Source organism: Nymphalis io, chromosome 11 (assembly GCF_905147045.1).
Source record: "Nymphalis io chromosome 11, ilAglIoxx1.1, whole genome shotgun sequence".
Taxonomy (NCBI): Eukaryota; Metazoa; Arthropoda; class Insecta; order Lepidoptera; family Nymphalidae; genus Nymphalis; species Nymphalis io.
The window spans coordinates 11,369,381-11,387,045 of NC_065898.1; the positions used below are offsets into that span (position 1 = coordinate 11,369,381).

At 31.3% G+C, this 17,665-nt stretch overlaps 3 protein-coding genes across 4 annotated transcripts; 1 reads left to right on the forward strand and 2 right to left on the reverse strand.

Annotated features, from left to right (window-relative positions):
• Positions 1–1,730: 1,730 nt before the first annotated feature.
• On the reverse strand, positions 1,731–5,806 carry LOC126771794 (glutathione S-transferase 2-like). 2 transcript variants are annotated; one of them, XM_050491897.1, is made up of 5 exons: positions 5,672–5,806; positions 4,877–5,013; positions 3,021–3,188; positions 2,393–2,535; positions 1,731–2,004 (listed from the first exon to the last, which is right to left on the reverse strand). In XM_050491897.1, exons 2-5 carry the CDS (start codon positions 5,007–5,009, stop codon positions 1,834–1,836), a joined length of 615 nt encoding a protein of 204 aa, XP_050347854.1. In that variant the 5' UTR covers positions 5,010–5,013; positions 5,672–5,806; the 3' UTR covers positions 1,731–1,833. The 2 variants fall into 2 exon arrangements, with proteins under 2 accessions (XP_050347854.1, XP_050347855.1); XM_050491898.1 differs by lacking the exon at positions 5,672–5,806 and adding an exon at positions 5,088–5,152.
• Positions 5,807–7,393: 1,587 nt separating this feature from the next.
• LOC126771792 (glutathione S-transferase 2-like) lies at positions 7,394–13,253 on the reverse strand. Its single transcript, XM_050491893.1, has 5 exons — positions 13,125–13,253; positions 12,254–12,390; positions 9,167–9,334; positions 8,578–8,720; positions 7,394–7,936 (listed from the first exon to the last, which is right to left on the reverse strand). Exons 2-5 carry the CDS (start codon positions 12,384–12,386, stop codon positions 7,760–7,762), a joined length of 621 nt encoding a protein of 206 aa, XP_050347850.1. The 5' UTR covers positions 12,387–12,390; positions 13,125–13,253; the 3' UTR covers positions 7,394–7,759.
• Positions 13,254–14,315: 1,062 nt separating this feature from the next.
• LOC126771787 (melanoma-associated antigen F1-like) lies at positions 14,316–16,981 on the forward strand. Its single transcript, XM_050491887.1, has 5 exons — positions 14,316–14,822; positions 15,105–15,276; positions 15,945–16,057; positions 16,483–16,569; positions 16,883–16,981. Exons 1-5 carry the CDS (start codon positions 14,619–14,621, stop codon positions 16,964–16,966), a joined length of 660 nt encoding a protein of 219 aa, XP_050347844.1. The 5' UTR covers positions 14,316–14,618; the 3' UTR covers positions 16,967–16,981.
• Positions 16,982–17,665: the final 684 nt, after the last annotated feature.

The following is a 17,665-nucleotide window of genomic DNA, read 5'->3' on the forward strand; positions in this document are numbered from 1 at the left end:
GAATGGCGCTCGTTCAGACGTCCTTGAAAACAATCGCTTAGACACAATTAATTGAAATACCAACAAATAAATTGAATTTATTTCACAAAATTCTTAATATTATATTACATTTGACATTCAATAATAGTAAATGATAAGATTGTACTGGACGTATCAAATTTATTAATAAACTTTTATAGTAACATAATACAGACATTTAATATGAAATTAATATATGACATAGATGCTATTTATTCTGAGATTGCATTTTAGATTTTTTAAATTTAAAACATAATTTTGCTTCATCTACTAAATATGCTGTCAAATATTTTGTAGCGAAAAAACATTTTAAGATTGATTGCAATATTTGCACACAGCCTGTAAATGTCCTGTGGGGAGAAGGTTTGGGTCTTATTCCACCACGCTACTCCAATTCTGGTTGATTGCAATATTGTAGTATTTTCGTTCATAAACAATGATAAGTACACTTGGTGGTACCCTATGTTACTTGAGGAATAATTTTCTTTTTAAAGGAATACAATCCACTAGAATTACTTATAGAATAAATATGTTTTAATGGCAGAAATAAACAACCTTGAGGTAATCTTTAATGAGTGGCGTGATACGTTTAAAAACAGCTTGTCATGCAATCGAATATGGATGCATCACACTTTAATGTAGATATAACGGAAGTGACTATATTATGAGAAAAAATACATTGATTTTTTAATAATTCAATATCATGATGATATTGCTATTAAATTTTTCAAAATATATTTCTAAATATGATTTCATTTTTCCCAATTGTTTTTACTTTTTTCATTTTCATTAAAGATGCTGAGTGTCTCTTTTGCATGTCGTTTTTACCCGTAAAAATGACAGTTATACTCTTAGGCCTAATGTATAAGGTTACTTTGTATATAATTCCGGGGTCCAGAAAAGGACATAACGTACCGAACACCTTCCACCTCTTTTTTTAGATTAGTATTAACTTATGTTAGATTTTAAGTTGAAATTTCTTTTATTACACTTACGTATTACCATTGATAGGTAAAGTAAAAATAACCACCACTTCGGAAAAGAGAATTTCTGAGAAGTCAGTTCTTATCATACGTGGAATTACTCGCAAACAAACATACGTTGTCAGATATAATAGCACTCGAAGGATGTTGTGTCTTGAACTGTCTAAAGTACATTGATGTCATTCTTAGGAAAGACTGAATGGATAAGGATGTTAAAGACGGCAGTGTTCAACTTTTTAAATAATAGGCGTTTGTATAAGGCACAAGTCTTAATTAAGTAACAGGTTATAATATGTTTAAATCGAAAATTGAATTAAATTGATTTGTATATCTTGTTGATGTATTGTTTCAAATCAAATTTATTTTATTTAAGTTCATTTGTGAGTCAGCGTTGTCAAATATTGCAACTAAATTTTAATCAATTCCGATCCTTATCAAAATTTCAACTCAATCAGTTGTAGTTTTGCACACTTTTAGTAAGTATCAAAAGTGAAACTGTTTTCATCAGTATCAAAATGCAATTTATACCAATTATAGAGTTGATTTGATGGATTCTTGTTTTTCTTCTTGATGTTTTGAATACAGTGATTTTTCATCGGGAGAGGCTAACTTTTTTCATTAATACTAAGTCCAAGCTATGAGGTTTTGAAGTGACGAGAAATATACGCACACAAATACACAAATAATAAAATTATCATTTTTAATTACCTTTATTAAGTCATTCTAATGTATTATTTACTTATTCCTATTTAGTCTATAACTGAACTTCACTCGTCCAAACAAACCTGGCCAGTAAATACCTAAATCAATAAGTATTCCAAATTTGAACATTTTAAAAATCAGTTTTCGGGCAATTCTCGCTATAAGTCTTCACTTTCTGATCGGCATACACTGAATCAATGACTTGCTTGAAACTCGGGTACTTTTTTTCCAAATCAGGCATACGGAGCATCATCTTTATGTAATCGAAACTACCAGCGAAAACGAAGTCACCCCACGTTAACTGAAAGGAGAGTTTATTATGATTTTAATTATTATGACTTTGATTTGATTTTGATTTTATTATGATTTTAACCATTACGATTTTGTTTGAGCATACCTCTCGAACACTTTCAGAACTGAGAACTACAACAAAATATTTGTGTACTAGTTTAAGGTTTACAATAAACATGTGAGTCAGTGTTTTCGAATATTGGCAACTAAATTTTAAGCGATTCTGATCTAAAGAAAGATTTCATGTGTGGATAAGAGTCTGCTACAACTGTATCCACCCGCATTGGAGCGTCGTGAAATAAGCCCCAAACCTGTTCCTCTAAAGGAGAGGAGGTGTTAGTCCAGCAATCATATTTAAACTACACCACTAATACTTTGTTACAAAAATGTGTAATAACCTTTCCTGCCGCAATATGACCCTTGTTCTGTTTTATGATCTCATCGAGTTTTTTGAGCATAGCCGGATATTTGTTCTTGAGATTATCCTCATACTTAGTGGCTTTTAATTTTTCATCTTTTTCATAGTGGACTTCGGCTGCCTCTGAAGAAAAAAAAAAAAAACTGCTTAAACTTAAATCGAAATAACATTTTATTGTTAGGAATATGAACATGTACACATAAATACTCAAATGGAATTTTCATGTTGTAGGTTTTATCATATTTTATTAAATAAACCGTTTATTGGAGAGATGTAGGTAACTGTAGGTAAATATTCCGGTCAATACTCCGGGAACAGGAGCAAGAACCATAAACGTCAACATATGTAACCCTACCACCAAGTCTCTCATTATAATTTAGGACGATGCTTAATAAATAAACACTTACAAATATAGAATATCAACTAATAACCAGTGACACATGACTCCAATGAGTAGTAACTGTATACGTTTTGCAAAATGAATTTTACCTATCAATCAAAAGAGGTTTAAATATAACGTATCTCTGCCAGACATTTAGCTATAACAATTTGCCGGATGGTCATTATCACAAATACAATGTAAAAGTATTTATACAATATGATATTACCGTCACGAATGTCAATCAGAAACTCTATATTCTGGTCGATTTCAAAACTTTCTTCTAATTTGTCTCCCGCCAACCCGTTCTTTTGACCAAGGTAACGAGCGATGGCTATACTCTGCGCAAACTTTTTACCGTCAATTTCTAACACGGGCATTTGGCCAAAAGGCATCACTGAAAAATACAAGAAAAATAAATCTATTAGTACTCTATCAATTGTAAATTTGTTAAAAAATTGTAAAGTAGTTTTTACTTTATTTTATCAACACCCACCCCTCTCTACATACATGTATATACATAGATCAAAATAAATAAGATACACTGTACATGTACCAATCATTCCACCAGGAACTGTAGTAAGATTGCAATTAGTTGCAGACCCCCGTTAAATCGCAATCCCGATTTAGTGTACCTCGTAATCGTAATGTTAGCAATGGACGAAATAATATAATACACCGCATTCTATTTGGCTTTATTTTATCATTTGTTTTTGTCCATTATATATAATAGTATCGTAATAACTGACATATATACATTATTATTTTATTTTCAGTATTCATCCGCTATAAAATTTAGCCAAACTGTACGAGCACTCTCAAAAACATCTCTACCCGTAGGTTGTAATACAAAGCATATCGACTTGGCCTTCGTACACAATTGTTGACAATCATTATTTAGCGAATTATTCTATTAAATGCACTATTTGCAATCGCAGTTATTGTGTTGTGTGGTGATATCTCCAGGTCGATTTCAGCGTCAGCCGCTTTCAATGGAAACATAACCAGGAAATATTCTCAATTGTGTACGCAAACACAGGTGTAGCCTTTATTCCCGAACTCTCATACTTCGTTGTGTCATAAGAATTCAGGCGCAGGACCAACGGCTTTAACTGCTTCTGACTGTCAGACTACGGGAAAAACCAAAGGACATCATTCGTTTTAAATTGCTTTCTAACGTATTTAAAATCGACGCATGAAATGACTAACTCGTTTTTATTCTTGTAATTAAATCTCAAATGACATATACATTTTCTACTATTTTTACTTAATATTATATTTCCTGTCTTTATTTGCAGGCCAAATCACAAACGTTAAGACTAATGATGACTATAAAAATATTTTTGTTGGCCTCTTATCTTGTAACGTTGATAAAAATTATATTACGTTGAATCACGATGACTTGCAATTTTTACACAGTATATCCAAGGCCAGTGGCTAAAATATACGGTTCAATTCCCAAACATCTGGGTTAAAATCTAGTGTGTTAAAATTACATTTATCTGTATTATACTCGTACGTAAAATCAATGTTTTTTTCGCCCAGGAAGTTTTCTTAGGTATGTATATATAATAAGTTCTAAGTTTACGAAACATTAAAGACCCATGCTACGCATGGATTTTAGCTATTAGCTAACATTGTATAAAAGTAAATCTTAACCAAAAAATTTTAATAATATAACAGTTATAAAATAACGAAAGAAAATAGTAATAAACAGTCACATTTACGATATGGTATCGCCGTGGAGAAGAAAATATGATAAGATAAAAAAACACCGGACTTGTATATATATTAGATATTACGTAATCATGGTTTTTTATTTTACACAAAACAATATATAAACAATATATAATTTTGCACATAATGTCCATTAGTAAAGATAAAAAGTATTAATTATTCCTATCTACATACTTACAACGGCGAGACCAAAGTAACAAATCATAGGTTACATTTTGTGATCTGTGGGATGATCTGTAAGTGGCAAACATACAAATCTTCAGCAATAAATATTGTTTTCTGGCTACAGTTTAGTCATTTTCTGTGTCCAGCCTAAAAATAAATATAATGAAGCATTTAAACACTCACTAGGTTTGAAGGATGCCCAATCCTCGAATTTAATTCGGTGATCTTCGAATTCTTGGCCACTATACGCGAGCAGCAAGCGGATGGGCTCACCTAGAGCCTTCGCAGGGAAATAGTATAACACAGTTTTTGGCATTTTACTGAAACATACAAATATTTGACACCGTCTTTCAATCATTTTTGGAGATAAGTTCGGCAAGGGGACGCGACGTACCTGCCAATTATTGTATGAGAACAAAAATATTTTTGAAGAACATTATATTAATGCTGTTTTGTAATATGAAAGGTGAGTGAAATATTGTATCGGGAACGAAGATTATAACAGCTCTGTCAAACATCAACACATTACCAACTTTATCATGAATGATATGACTAATAAGCATGAAATGTCACAATGAGACAGACGATTTGATCTTTATCTGAATTTTTAATGAAAATAAAAAAAGAACTTCAAATTCATTACACATGTGCGCCTTTATTTGCAAATGAAACCCCTTTATTTACTTTTACAAATTTTGGATTTACATAATAATTTGAGGACCTAAACAGGTATAGGACAGGTAAAAAAACCGATAAACAAAATAATAACTAAAAATAGCCACTGTACAAATCATGACCGCGTGGAATGGTGGTAAGAAATGGGTAGCACAATTTCTCCGTTGAAATGCAATTCCGATTCTCTGGGCGCAAAATAAACCAGCTATAACGTCACCAGTGGAGATAATAAGATGATATTATAGGTTTGAATGTACTTAACGTTCAACTTGAATTTTAAATACATCTCAAATAAATAATTACCTTCCAATTTTAAGGTCCAATTTTTCAACGCTTTTTCTAAATAATTGAATGAAAGAGGGAGTTAGTTACAGGTATATGCTATAGAAACGCTAAACTATTACTAATTGATAGAAAATAATTAAAACCTTTATCATAATAAAAATCGAATCGTTATCTGTATATTCACTAATATTAATTGAATAAGGCAAACATTTCACACAATTATCGAAAATATCTAAGCCGTTGATAACAAGTCAGCAGCAAACAGCCAAAAATGATGGTTTTATTTGCATTTGGTTTGGCAAAAACTAGCGACCGTATAAACATAATGTCGATCGCTCACTTTAAGCTCAGTGCGTGCTCAGTTAATTAGTTTTACAAATATATTGACTTGTTGATAAATTAAAACCATTTCATTCAATCTTATCGAATTGTTTGCTATCAAAGTAGGGAAAACTATATTGATTATGTTTCTAAGACTTTTTTCTATACTTAGGTATTAGTGAGAATTAATAATAAGTAATCATGCTCTCTTGGCTAAGTTTCAGCCACGTTGGTAATCCAAAAAGCAAGCCGTTTGCGTAGGAGATATTAATTGGACACACCTAGGATTCGAACCCAGAATCGGCATATGCAGTTTTAGAAACTAGCTAATATACTAAGGAGGCATTATCAATACAAATGTTTAATATGTTGGCTTTAGGTATGTCTGACGCTTGGGTTGTTGACCTCAGGTATGGCCTATTCTTTTATTTATCTAAAGTATATTTTATTTACATTGTCATTCAAGCTATCATTTTAAATATGTATGTTATTAAAATATAAAGGTTAATATTTTAAAAATCACAGCAACGATAGAAACTAAACTGAATAAAAAAAACATCAAATGTAGCACAAGAAATAGCTCATGAACAGGTTCATACGTTAGGAGTTCAAGGTTATATACGCCTTTGTGGTAGTGGGGCTAAGTGATTCATTGTACGAGACCATCGGAATCACATACCGGTTAGAATTATAGTAAAAACAAATCAAGGTTTCTTTCTGACGTATTCAAGTACAAGTAAAATTCACGCTTGTCGTGTCAATAGTCTACTCGTAAATTTAAGGCGCGTGAAGTGGGAGGTATTATAATACAATATTATATATTTATTTATATACTATATATATATAATAGAATGGTCTGTAATAAAAAAATGTATTTTTTTAATAAGCCGAGATGGCCCAGTGGTAAGAACGCGTGAAACTTAACCGATGATCGTGGGTTCAAGTTGCCCGGGGCAAGCACCACGGAATTTTCATGTGCTTAATTTGTTATTATAATTATTTTGTTATTATAACCTGCATGTGTCGAATTTCACTGAAATTCTGTCACATGTGTATTTCACCAACCCGCATTGGAGCAGCGTCGTGGAATAAGCTCCAAACCTTCTCCCCAAAAGGAAGAGAAGGTCTTAGCCCAGCAGTGGGACATTCACATGCTGTTACTGTTATTTTTTTAATGTTCATTATTTTTTTTTTTATTTGAATACAATCTATTTGTACAGAATTGATGATTTGTAATATTTTCATTCATTTAGAGCCACTCTCTGCCAGATGCGATCCCTACTCGGAAAAACTTTTACTTATTAACTTTTAAAAAATGTCTATGCCCCAGAATTTGAAGTAATTTTATCACTTTTATATGTCGAAATAGATCAATTATATAATCAGATACAAAGTAATAATAGGTACAAAATAAAACTATTTTGTATTTTTTTTATTTTATTAAAAATATACACATACATATTTCACACAAAGCAGTACATTATAAATATCGTATATTTTTATTATACGAGTGAAATGCAAAACGTTACGTTAGGATACAATAACATTAATAGTAATTGTGCGTTACTTTATACATATATTATAATAAAAAATATTTTTACCAATAGCACAATTGGATTTATATCTTTCAAAATCGCTTATTAGATCATAGTGGTTGAAATTGATCCATAAATGGCTCATCAGCCGAACTCTTTTGACCACTGTGAACCAGATAAGTGATTTAAAACTCCGACATAACAAAAATAGTAAAACACTAGGTGCTCACTATTAATTAATAATTATAATTTAGATGTTGAACTCGGACTTCGGTAATTTTTCAACGTATGCCTTCACTTTGGCGTCGGCGTATACCGCGTCGACAACTTGCTTGAAGCTTGGATACTTCTGGTCTAGATCGGGCATGCGAAGCATTACCTTCAGATAATCAAACATACCAGCGAAGACAAAATCGGCCCAAGTGAGCTGTGGAAAAAACATTCTATTAGTCACTCATAAAAATTTTACTTTAATGAAATTAGATTTTAAATTTGCTAAATTAATTAAAGTGCGTCAAACAGTACATGTAACAGATATTAAACATTTTTGGGACAGAAACGAAAATTTGACTTGAAAAAAAAATCAAAGTCTTTATATCTCAAATAGATATACCAACGTCCATTTTAGAGTGTACTATGTATTATTTCATTAATTATATTCATTATTATTATTTATTAATGTAATAAATGTAATGGTATCTATTGAAATATCACTGTGTTATATTTTAACTACTTTTGCATTGCCTTGTTAAGATGTTGAATATTATGTTTGTGGTTTACTTTTTTTTTATCGTATTAAGAGAATGCTGGTAAGAGGTCACCGCCACCTATAAACATTGGCGATGTATAAAATATTAATCATTCCGTACATCGTTAACGCGCCACCAACCTTGGGAACTAAGATGTCCCTCGCCTGCCTGTGTTTTACTACACTGGCTCAGTCAACCATCAAACCGTAACACGAGCATATCAAATATTGCTTTTTGGCGATGGAATATCTGATGAGTAAGTGGTACCAAGTAATTACCACAATGTGTATATAATGAGATTGAATAAATAAAGACCAACCTTTCCCGCAGCAATGTGGCCCTTGTTCTTCTTGATTATTTCATCGAGTTTACTAATCAAAAACGGGTATTGATTCTTCGCGAAGTCCTCGTGTTTCTTTTCTTTAATCGCCTCATCTGGCTCATAGTGTACGGATGCCGCTTCTGATAACAATAACAAGTTTGTTTTGTACAGCCTTCATACGCAAATACGCAACCTTATACTCAAGTGATTATCAATTTATTACAACAGTACATACACTCTTAATTAATAAGCTAATATATTGATATATTTGTCTCCCGAATTTAAAAAGCGAAAACCAAACAAATGTTGATAAAACCAAATATTGCGTATTGATACCCGAGCTTTTAACTAAACTCCTTTAAATTTTCATGTGCGAATGTCTATATAATACATGTCATGGTCGGGAGAAAAAATCATGATGAAAACTGCATGTGTTGGATGACAAGCTGCCACATGTGTATCGACCTCGCATTGGAAGAACGCGATGGATAAATGGAATAAGCTTGAAACTATTTTTTCAAAAGGAAATAGAAGCCTTAGCTATTTTACTGGCTGTTTCTTTAGTTAAGAATATCTTTTATCTTACTCGCACGTATGTCGTTCACAAACTCGATGTTCTGGTCGATCTCGAAGTCCTCCTCAATATCCTGACCGGAAAGACCGTACTTGCGTCCGAGGTAACGCGCGATGGCCATACTCTGCGCGTATTGTTTGCCGTCGATCTCCAGCACCGGCATTTGACCAAATGGAGTCGCTGAATATTAGAAAATGTAAGCATTCTTTGTGTGGAATCTTACTTATATTATAACATAATCGCACTACAGGACTCATGAAGTATTCAAATAGAATAGAATATTTATTTTATCTCACAATATGTTTCAGAATATATTAATACAATATTTAATTGAAAATTCAATGGACATAATTTTTGTATCGTTGCATTCGGTCCAAAATAATCATTAATTTGAAGGTATATAAATGGACATGAAACAAACATTCAAGTGAGTACAAACATATAAGTATAATAAACATAATCGTACATCTTGGCATCTACTAGCGATCGGTCAAATTATTATTATTTTTTATAGAATAGCAAGTCGGACGAGCATATGGGCCACCTGATGGTAAGTGGTCACCAACGCCCATAGACATGGGCATTGTAAGAAATGTTAACCATCGCTTAAATCATCAATGCGCCACCAACCTTGGGAACTAAGATGTTATGTCCCTTGTGCCTGTAATTACACTGACCCACTCACCCTTCAAACCGGAATACAAAAATACCAAGTACTGCCGTTTTGATAGGATGTAATAGATGGCGCCTAATTATTAACGTATTTGTTTATGTATTTCTATAAGTCTTACAGAATACATTTATATCGGTAAATAAAATCACGAAGTCTATATGACAAATAACGCTGTGGTAGAATCAATTAATTGTAGGCAAGTATTCATTATGTTCAGGGAACAGAATGAGGGCTTGTATGTTATCTTAACGCTGAAAAAGTTGCTAAATGTATCAACGTAGTAGAATAAATGTATATACCTAGCTAAAAATGTATTTGTAAATAAAATAATATGCCGATAAAAATTGAACATAAGCTTTTGAATCAGACGATTGATAAGGAGAACGTTGCGTTAAAATTGTTTTTCAAATCATATATTAAAATGCCTAACGAACTCAACATTCGCTGGTCAATGAACTAAGCATCTGCGTTGGGGACGCGTTAATATCTTATCAATATTAATTATAAAAGAATGAACTTCAGTACGTTTGAATTACATAATTGTGTTAACATGAAAAAAAAACAATTATATAATAAACATCTGCTGATATTTTTAACTAATCAAAAAATTATATAATGTACGTAAATATTACATTTATTTATTGTTTAGTACTACTTTAATATATTTGCAACCATTGTTTTTTTATTTTCCATTTATAATAATTAACAAGTAAATGCTAAAATGTTTTATTACAATGTCATACGCATGTAACTATGTGTTCAAAAACCAAGCAATGAATTGTCATGTGCTTAATGTGTGTTTATAGCTCGTTCTCGGCGGTGAAGGAAAACCTCGTGAGGTAATTTGCATAGCCGACACATGAAAAACTGTCACATTGGTGTCTGTTAAATCTTCTCCTAAAAAGAAGAGGCCTTAGGCTAACATTGGGAGTAACTTTTTTTTAACTAGTTAACACCGCTGCCCATAGACATAGTGTCTACAATACTAAATATTGCTTTTTCGCGATATACAATGAGTGGGTGGTACCCACCCAGGCGGGCTCGCTCAAAGCCCTGTCTATAACGTAGGTTGTATTTCTAATACATAAAGCATGCTCCATATACTCCCGAGAGAAGAATCACATTATAAAATCATTCCGCGTAGTCAGTGTGACATGTCTATTCATGCTATTCGCAGCTTTTGTTCAACAAAGGAACATGCGTGGAAAACGTAAACAAGCACGAAAGCCATTTACAGTCGCATTCGCGTTCGCGTTGTCGGCGCTATGATGCGGCGTATATGTCATTAAATAAGGCTCAGATCAATGATGACTAGACATATATAGTCCATGAAAGACGTCGCCAAACGTGACGTCACTTAAAATGAAGTAACTACTAAGCATGTTTTATCAAACAATCGGTTATTGGCACACATTATACCATCATTTTATATGTCCGGATAAAATTTTCGATAGTAAATCTAGAGATTATATCGATTATTCATTTCGGTCGTATCGAGGTGTCATTGTTTGTTTTGCAAGTATTTCTTTTATTCTCTAATAATAGATCATTATTTATTGAAGATGCGATGCCAGAGGCAATAGAAACAGAGTTTTCTCGGGTTAGTTTCTTAATTGGAAAGCGAAGGAGAGAAGCTAACCGGTTAGTTGTTGTTCTTATGAACATAAAAGATACTGATATTAAAGTTTTTTCTATGATCTAGGAATTATAATTGACTTAACTTATATTTGACATGAAAAATATCTGAATATCTGCGCGTAAAATGAATGAAACAAAACCAAATAACCAAAACGGAAATAAAATTCTTCTTATTAGAAGCTACCCTGATTGCAAACTACAGTATAGTACTGTAATATGTTATCGTAGTTACCAGTGTAAAGACAGCTTTTTTTTTTAAACGAAAACAGACGATTTAAAAAAAACAGTGTAGACTAAACGTTACCTTACTTTGGGCGATTATAATAATTTCTAAAGAAAGTCGTGCAATGCACGACATGATTTCTCTGTTTATTATCGAGCCGATCCATAACTCTATACTAGCGACCGATTTATAATGTGAAACTAAGAATCTCTTAAAAATCCCTCTTATCTTAGGCTAATCTCAATCACCAATCCTTAACACCTAATGTTACCAAATCATCAACATAACCATTCCATTATTTTTGTTATTTTGAGAATTTAAATATTACACGATATTATATATTGTGTTATTCTTTACAATAAGAATATTAGCACAGGCAACAATTTAGTTATTGGAAGGTAAACACATTGTAACGTGTGTGTGTGTATGTGTGCCTGTATTTGTGTAGAAAAAATATCACGCCGGTTTTACATTCATCCATCGATCGATCTTAATGATCGTACGAATGAAAATAAATTGATTTTAATAAAAAAAATATGTTATTTTATTTATTTATTCAACTTACATGGTTTGAATGCCGGCCAGTCTTCCATTGAGACGCGTTTGTCTTCGAATTCCTGTCCGCCATACGCAAGTAGGAGACGAGCCGACTCTCCCAGTGCCTTGACGGGGAAATAATGAAAAACGACTTTCGGCATTTTTCTAGGGAGTAAAGGAAAATAATGTATTAACTTTAAATGTTTTATTTTGCTACTGATTTAAACAACTTAACGTATTGTCGTTATATTATAATTATTTGCAACTATATTTTTAAATAGATATACAAAACTTATTTTTTTTAATATCGACGTGAATTAAAGTAATAAAAATAAGCTAAATAAAAAAATTATGTTAAAACCGAGCCATTTTGGTGCCGTAAAATGACACAAACTTATTATACTATTCGAACTTATTAAAAGAATAATTTTATATATGTACCTACAAATGTTCCAATACGAGGGTATCTAAAATTTTAAATGAACTTCAGATAGTAATGTATATATTTAATCGTAGTATATTTCAAATGAATACCATATTCAATTTTTTAATCCTGATTGTGACTTAGATTGTGGTACTGCCTGGTAACAGACACGAAGTCACATTAAAATTGCATTTAAATAAACTAAAAGTTACAAGACAAAACATTCATAACGTACAAAAATATTTTACATCGATTGGTTAAAATATGTAAATTGTTGAACGTCTACTTTTAATATTAAATTGTCCTTAACTATAAGCGTATACAAATATTCTATTTCGAGCACATTAAAATAACTAAAGACACAAACCATGCATACTTGATAAAAAACGTATGTTCTTACTAACTTAATGCTTGATAAAAAAACTACAATTTCATTTTAAATCCAGTTATAGTCAAATTTATTTTAATTACTTACATTTTTTATAAAAGCACGCACAAGAAACGTTACAGGTACGATCTCCGTGACCGCCGTACACAGACTGGACTAGCGGACTGGCAAAGCAAGTAAGGAAACCGGCTGTTGTAACTGACAAAATGTATAAAGTGAGTTATAAGATTTTTATTCTGTGTCTATGTTTATAGCTAGATCGGACGCCTGATTACGCCAAGCGGAAACAACTGCTAGCCTTAAATATAATTGTTATAAAATGTATACTTATATACTCAAACAGGTATTTTAACCTCTTAGCCAGCAGTAATATAATTATCATTAATATATTAATTATTCTTTATTTTTTTTTATACACTAATTGACAATTTTAAACTGTTTAATTGAACATTAAAAAGCAGACACAAAAAAACTTAAATTCACAAAAATACAAAAGATTCACCAAAGGCGAAACGATGTTAGATAATATACGAAATTTACGAAAAAAAACTAATATCACAATAAAAATTATTTACGTTACGAACACAGACAGACAACCCAGGTCCCAAAGTGACTTGCGGAACGTGATCAGTTCTGGATGGACATTATTTACTCTTTTCTTTATAACCTTCCGTACATAGTAATAGTGCAGCTAAACATACCTACAACCAAATTTGGACACAATGTAATCGGATTAATTAATAACTATTACGATTACAACTGTAATTATCAATCACGATTACAGATTAACTTTGATTGATTCTGATGAGGGCGCGCAGGGCTACTCTGGGGCTCTTATTTGATTCGCTCACTCGCTATACTTTTTTATTTACTTTCGTTATACCGTAATCGTAATTGATACGCTTGTAATTATATTATTTCAAGCTTACTCAGTTCAATCACATGTCGTGGTATGTAGTCAATATCACCATAGCCACAAGTACTGTAACATGGGGACCAAAGACGTTATGTTCTTTGCACCTGTAACCTGTATTTAAACTGGTTCGTTTATCTTAAATTGAAATACAGTACGTGCCTAACACCTATTGACGTTTGGCGATAAAATAAATAACATTCCAATTTTTAAATTTTATTAACTGGTAGCCCTTAAACTGCAATGTAGGCAACATTGTAGTCAGGCTGTCAATGTCTGTCAGGCTGTTAATATCTTGTCGCAATTCGCACTATAAATGACATAGGTATATATTTGTACATATATATACCCATGTTATGAGTTACATACCTATACCTATGTTGTGTATGACTTGATTAAAATGTCATAAATCAATAATTCCCAAAGAATATACAATTGCTACCTTTTAATAATAATTACCATTGAGTATTAACACGATAGTATAGGTTAATTTTTTTATAATAATATAACTAAACGACATAATCGAAAAACTTAAATTAATAATATGTTTTTGAGTTTGAAAGTTGTTGTTGTATTTGGATTTTGAATAGGTACGAGTAATTATAACTGTACTTGTGCTTATTTCCCAAAAATAATTTCAATAAACAACAATATCTAAGAACATTCCAATGAATCAACCAGGAACTAGCTTTAGCGAGAGTCTTTCTCCTAATGTAACTGTGCAAGAATGCGTTAGATACATACTTTCTCGAGAAGGCAGTAAAATACCAATTAAACAAGGTGACATAAGAAAATATTTAGAAGAAAATTATGGTGTATCTCGTAATCTTTACAAAAATATTATAATTGAGGCTAACAATGTATTAAAAAATGTAAGTAGCTAATATTACACTAAAACTGATTAATATTTAACTACAAAATGATTTCACTCTATTTCTATACCAAGTATAATAGTTAATAAAATATATTGATCATATCTATAATATATTTATAAAAATAAGTCATTAAAAAGACTTTATTTAATAATTTATAGAAACTTTTGAATAAATTGGTCAACACAGAAATTTAAAATAGTATTGTGAAATGTATTATTTGTATGATGGTGATATATGTGTGGTTATTGTTAATTAAATGATACACTGATAATTTTTCAGGTCTATGGTTATAAATTAGTACAGATAGATGCAAAGCAATCACAATACATAGTGGTACTTAGTGAACCATGTACCAACTCATTGTTATCATCTTACAGTAATCCACAAGACAGAAAACTCTTAATTGCAGCTTTAACTCATATATTTATGACAGGAACACCAATCAAGGAAGGTAATATTGTCAAAATTTATTTGTTAAAATTTGCTCTGTGGGCATTAAAAAGAAATATAGAATGCTATTGCTATTAAGTACAAAACAACTGGTAATTTAAAGGCATTTACCTCGACAGCCCTGCTAGAAGTAAAGGATAATTTACAATTTTTATTGTAATTATTCTTATAAATACGAAAGCATCTTTGCCAAACTGTTACACTTTCACAGCTAAACCTCTGAACCAGTTCTTATGAAATTTGGTATGAAGAAAGCTTGAACGGTAAAGATGGCTATGGGCTAATTTTTATACCTAATATAGCCCATATTAGGTATAAAAATTAGCCTATAACACATGGGTGAAAATATATTTTGTAATATATTAAAAATTATATACATATTAGTAAAAATTGTAATCAAATGTACATCTTTCGTTGACTCAGGTATTGTAAGAGATTTAAACAGTTTCTTACACATCAAAGAACTGGCAATTATGGATTTAAGGCGTTATGTCACTTTTGGAAGTACACTGGCTTACTTAGTCTTTAAAATATATATAAACATATCTTATATCTCTGTTTTGTGATACAACAACTGGTCATTGGCTTTATGCAGACACCTTCACACTCCCCAACCACCATAAATAATGACTACTATTACTTAAATAAGCAATAATTGTTCTTTTTAAGAAAACATGTGGAAGTTTCTCAGTGAGGCACAATTGATGAGAGAAAATGATGCTGAAAAGAAAAAACTTTTAACAAAAACATTCACCAGACAGATGTACTTAAAATACACAAAGGTATGTAAATAAATATATGATTATAAATACTATTTAAAAATGAATTAATTTGTTTATTAGAAAACCTATGAAAATAATTTAAAAAATGTATTTGCAAATTATTCTGACTAATGAAAATAAAATGTTTAGTATTTCATTCAAACTTGTCCTGAACCTTCACGATGGATATATTTTTTATTTAGATAAGAATGTCAGACAAAAATATTATCTTGTATACAATGCAATTTTTTTCATAGTCAGTCACTATTCTTGCTGTAATGTGGATTGTTATAAATCCCTATTTAATGATGGGATGATAAGCTTCAAACTTGGCTTGATTACATTGAATACTTTAATTCTTGACCTTAAGAAACAATGGATTGCTATATGGACGAATGGACGCTGTATGAAATATAAATGAAAATGATATTTTTTTATCATTACAGGGTAGACAAGATATATGGTTTTTTGAATGGGGACAACGAGCTGAAGAAGAAATACCTAAAATTTTCCTTCTAAATAAAATGGCGGAGGTAATTGGCGAAATTTATTATAAATATCTTATATAATTTTGAAATTATAATGATCAGACAAAAAAAAGTATATATATATCTTTCTGTCAATAGATTCTTAGTGAAACCCGAACTGGGCAATATTACACACCCATGCCTATGAAAGCAGATCAATGTCGCACACGCTTGTGCACATTCATGTGTCCTGCGTTTAGACGATTCCAATATATAGGCATAGCGTAGCTGGTTAGTGCCAGCCAATGTTTAACATGGCCGCCGTGCCTGAAATGAGATGTTAAGTTATTGGTATCAGCAATAAAACTTTTTTTTTCAGGCATTCAATGTAGAACCTGAATATTGGACAGAACAATACAATAAGGCGACGGGAAATGAAAATGATGAAGACAGTATTGAATAAATAAGTTTTCGTTAATATGTTTTATTATTCTGTTATCGATAGACCTGTAAGTAGTGAGGGACACGGTTAATTATTTTTATTTTGACTTATTTGCTGACGTGACTTAACCAATTCGTTGCAACCTTATTATTTTTTAAACTTCGTGCACGGTCTAAAGGTAATAATTAGATGCAGAGCCAGTTGCATCATGTTCTTGCTTATTTCTAAGTTCTTTCGAGTTATAGAAAGACAAAAGTGGTCTATAAGACTATAGACATCTGACCTAATTTTAGTGTAATATGGTATTTAAAGATAGGGTTAAGGCAATAATTTTAACAATTACTTGTATGGGTGACAAATAGAAATGAAATAGATTTCAAACATTTGAATTTTGAACCTCATCATTGCTTCTGATGATTTAATTGATATCGTATATTACTCAGTTAAAAAACCTGTTTTTAAAGATTATGTATCAGTAAATTCAAATAAGAATAAAAAGTAGTTTTTTAAAAAACTACTTTAAATTTATATTATTACTAATTTTAAGTGATGGTAATTATAATTGTTTTTTTTTTTGTCATTTTACAATAATTCTTATTTATATATTCTATAACTAAAACTAAAATAAAAACAAAATACGCATTACAAATTTATAGAAAAGACGCGCCATCTAAAAGATTGTCCTGTGGCATTGTACCCAAGACGCTGGTATTGCCTCTG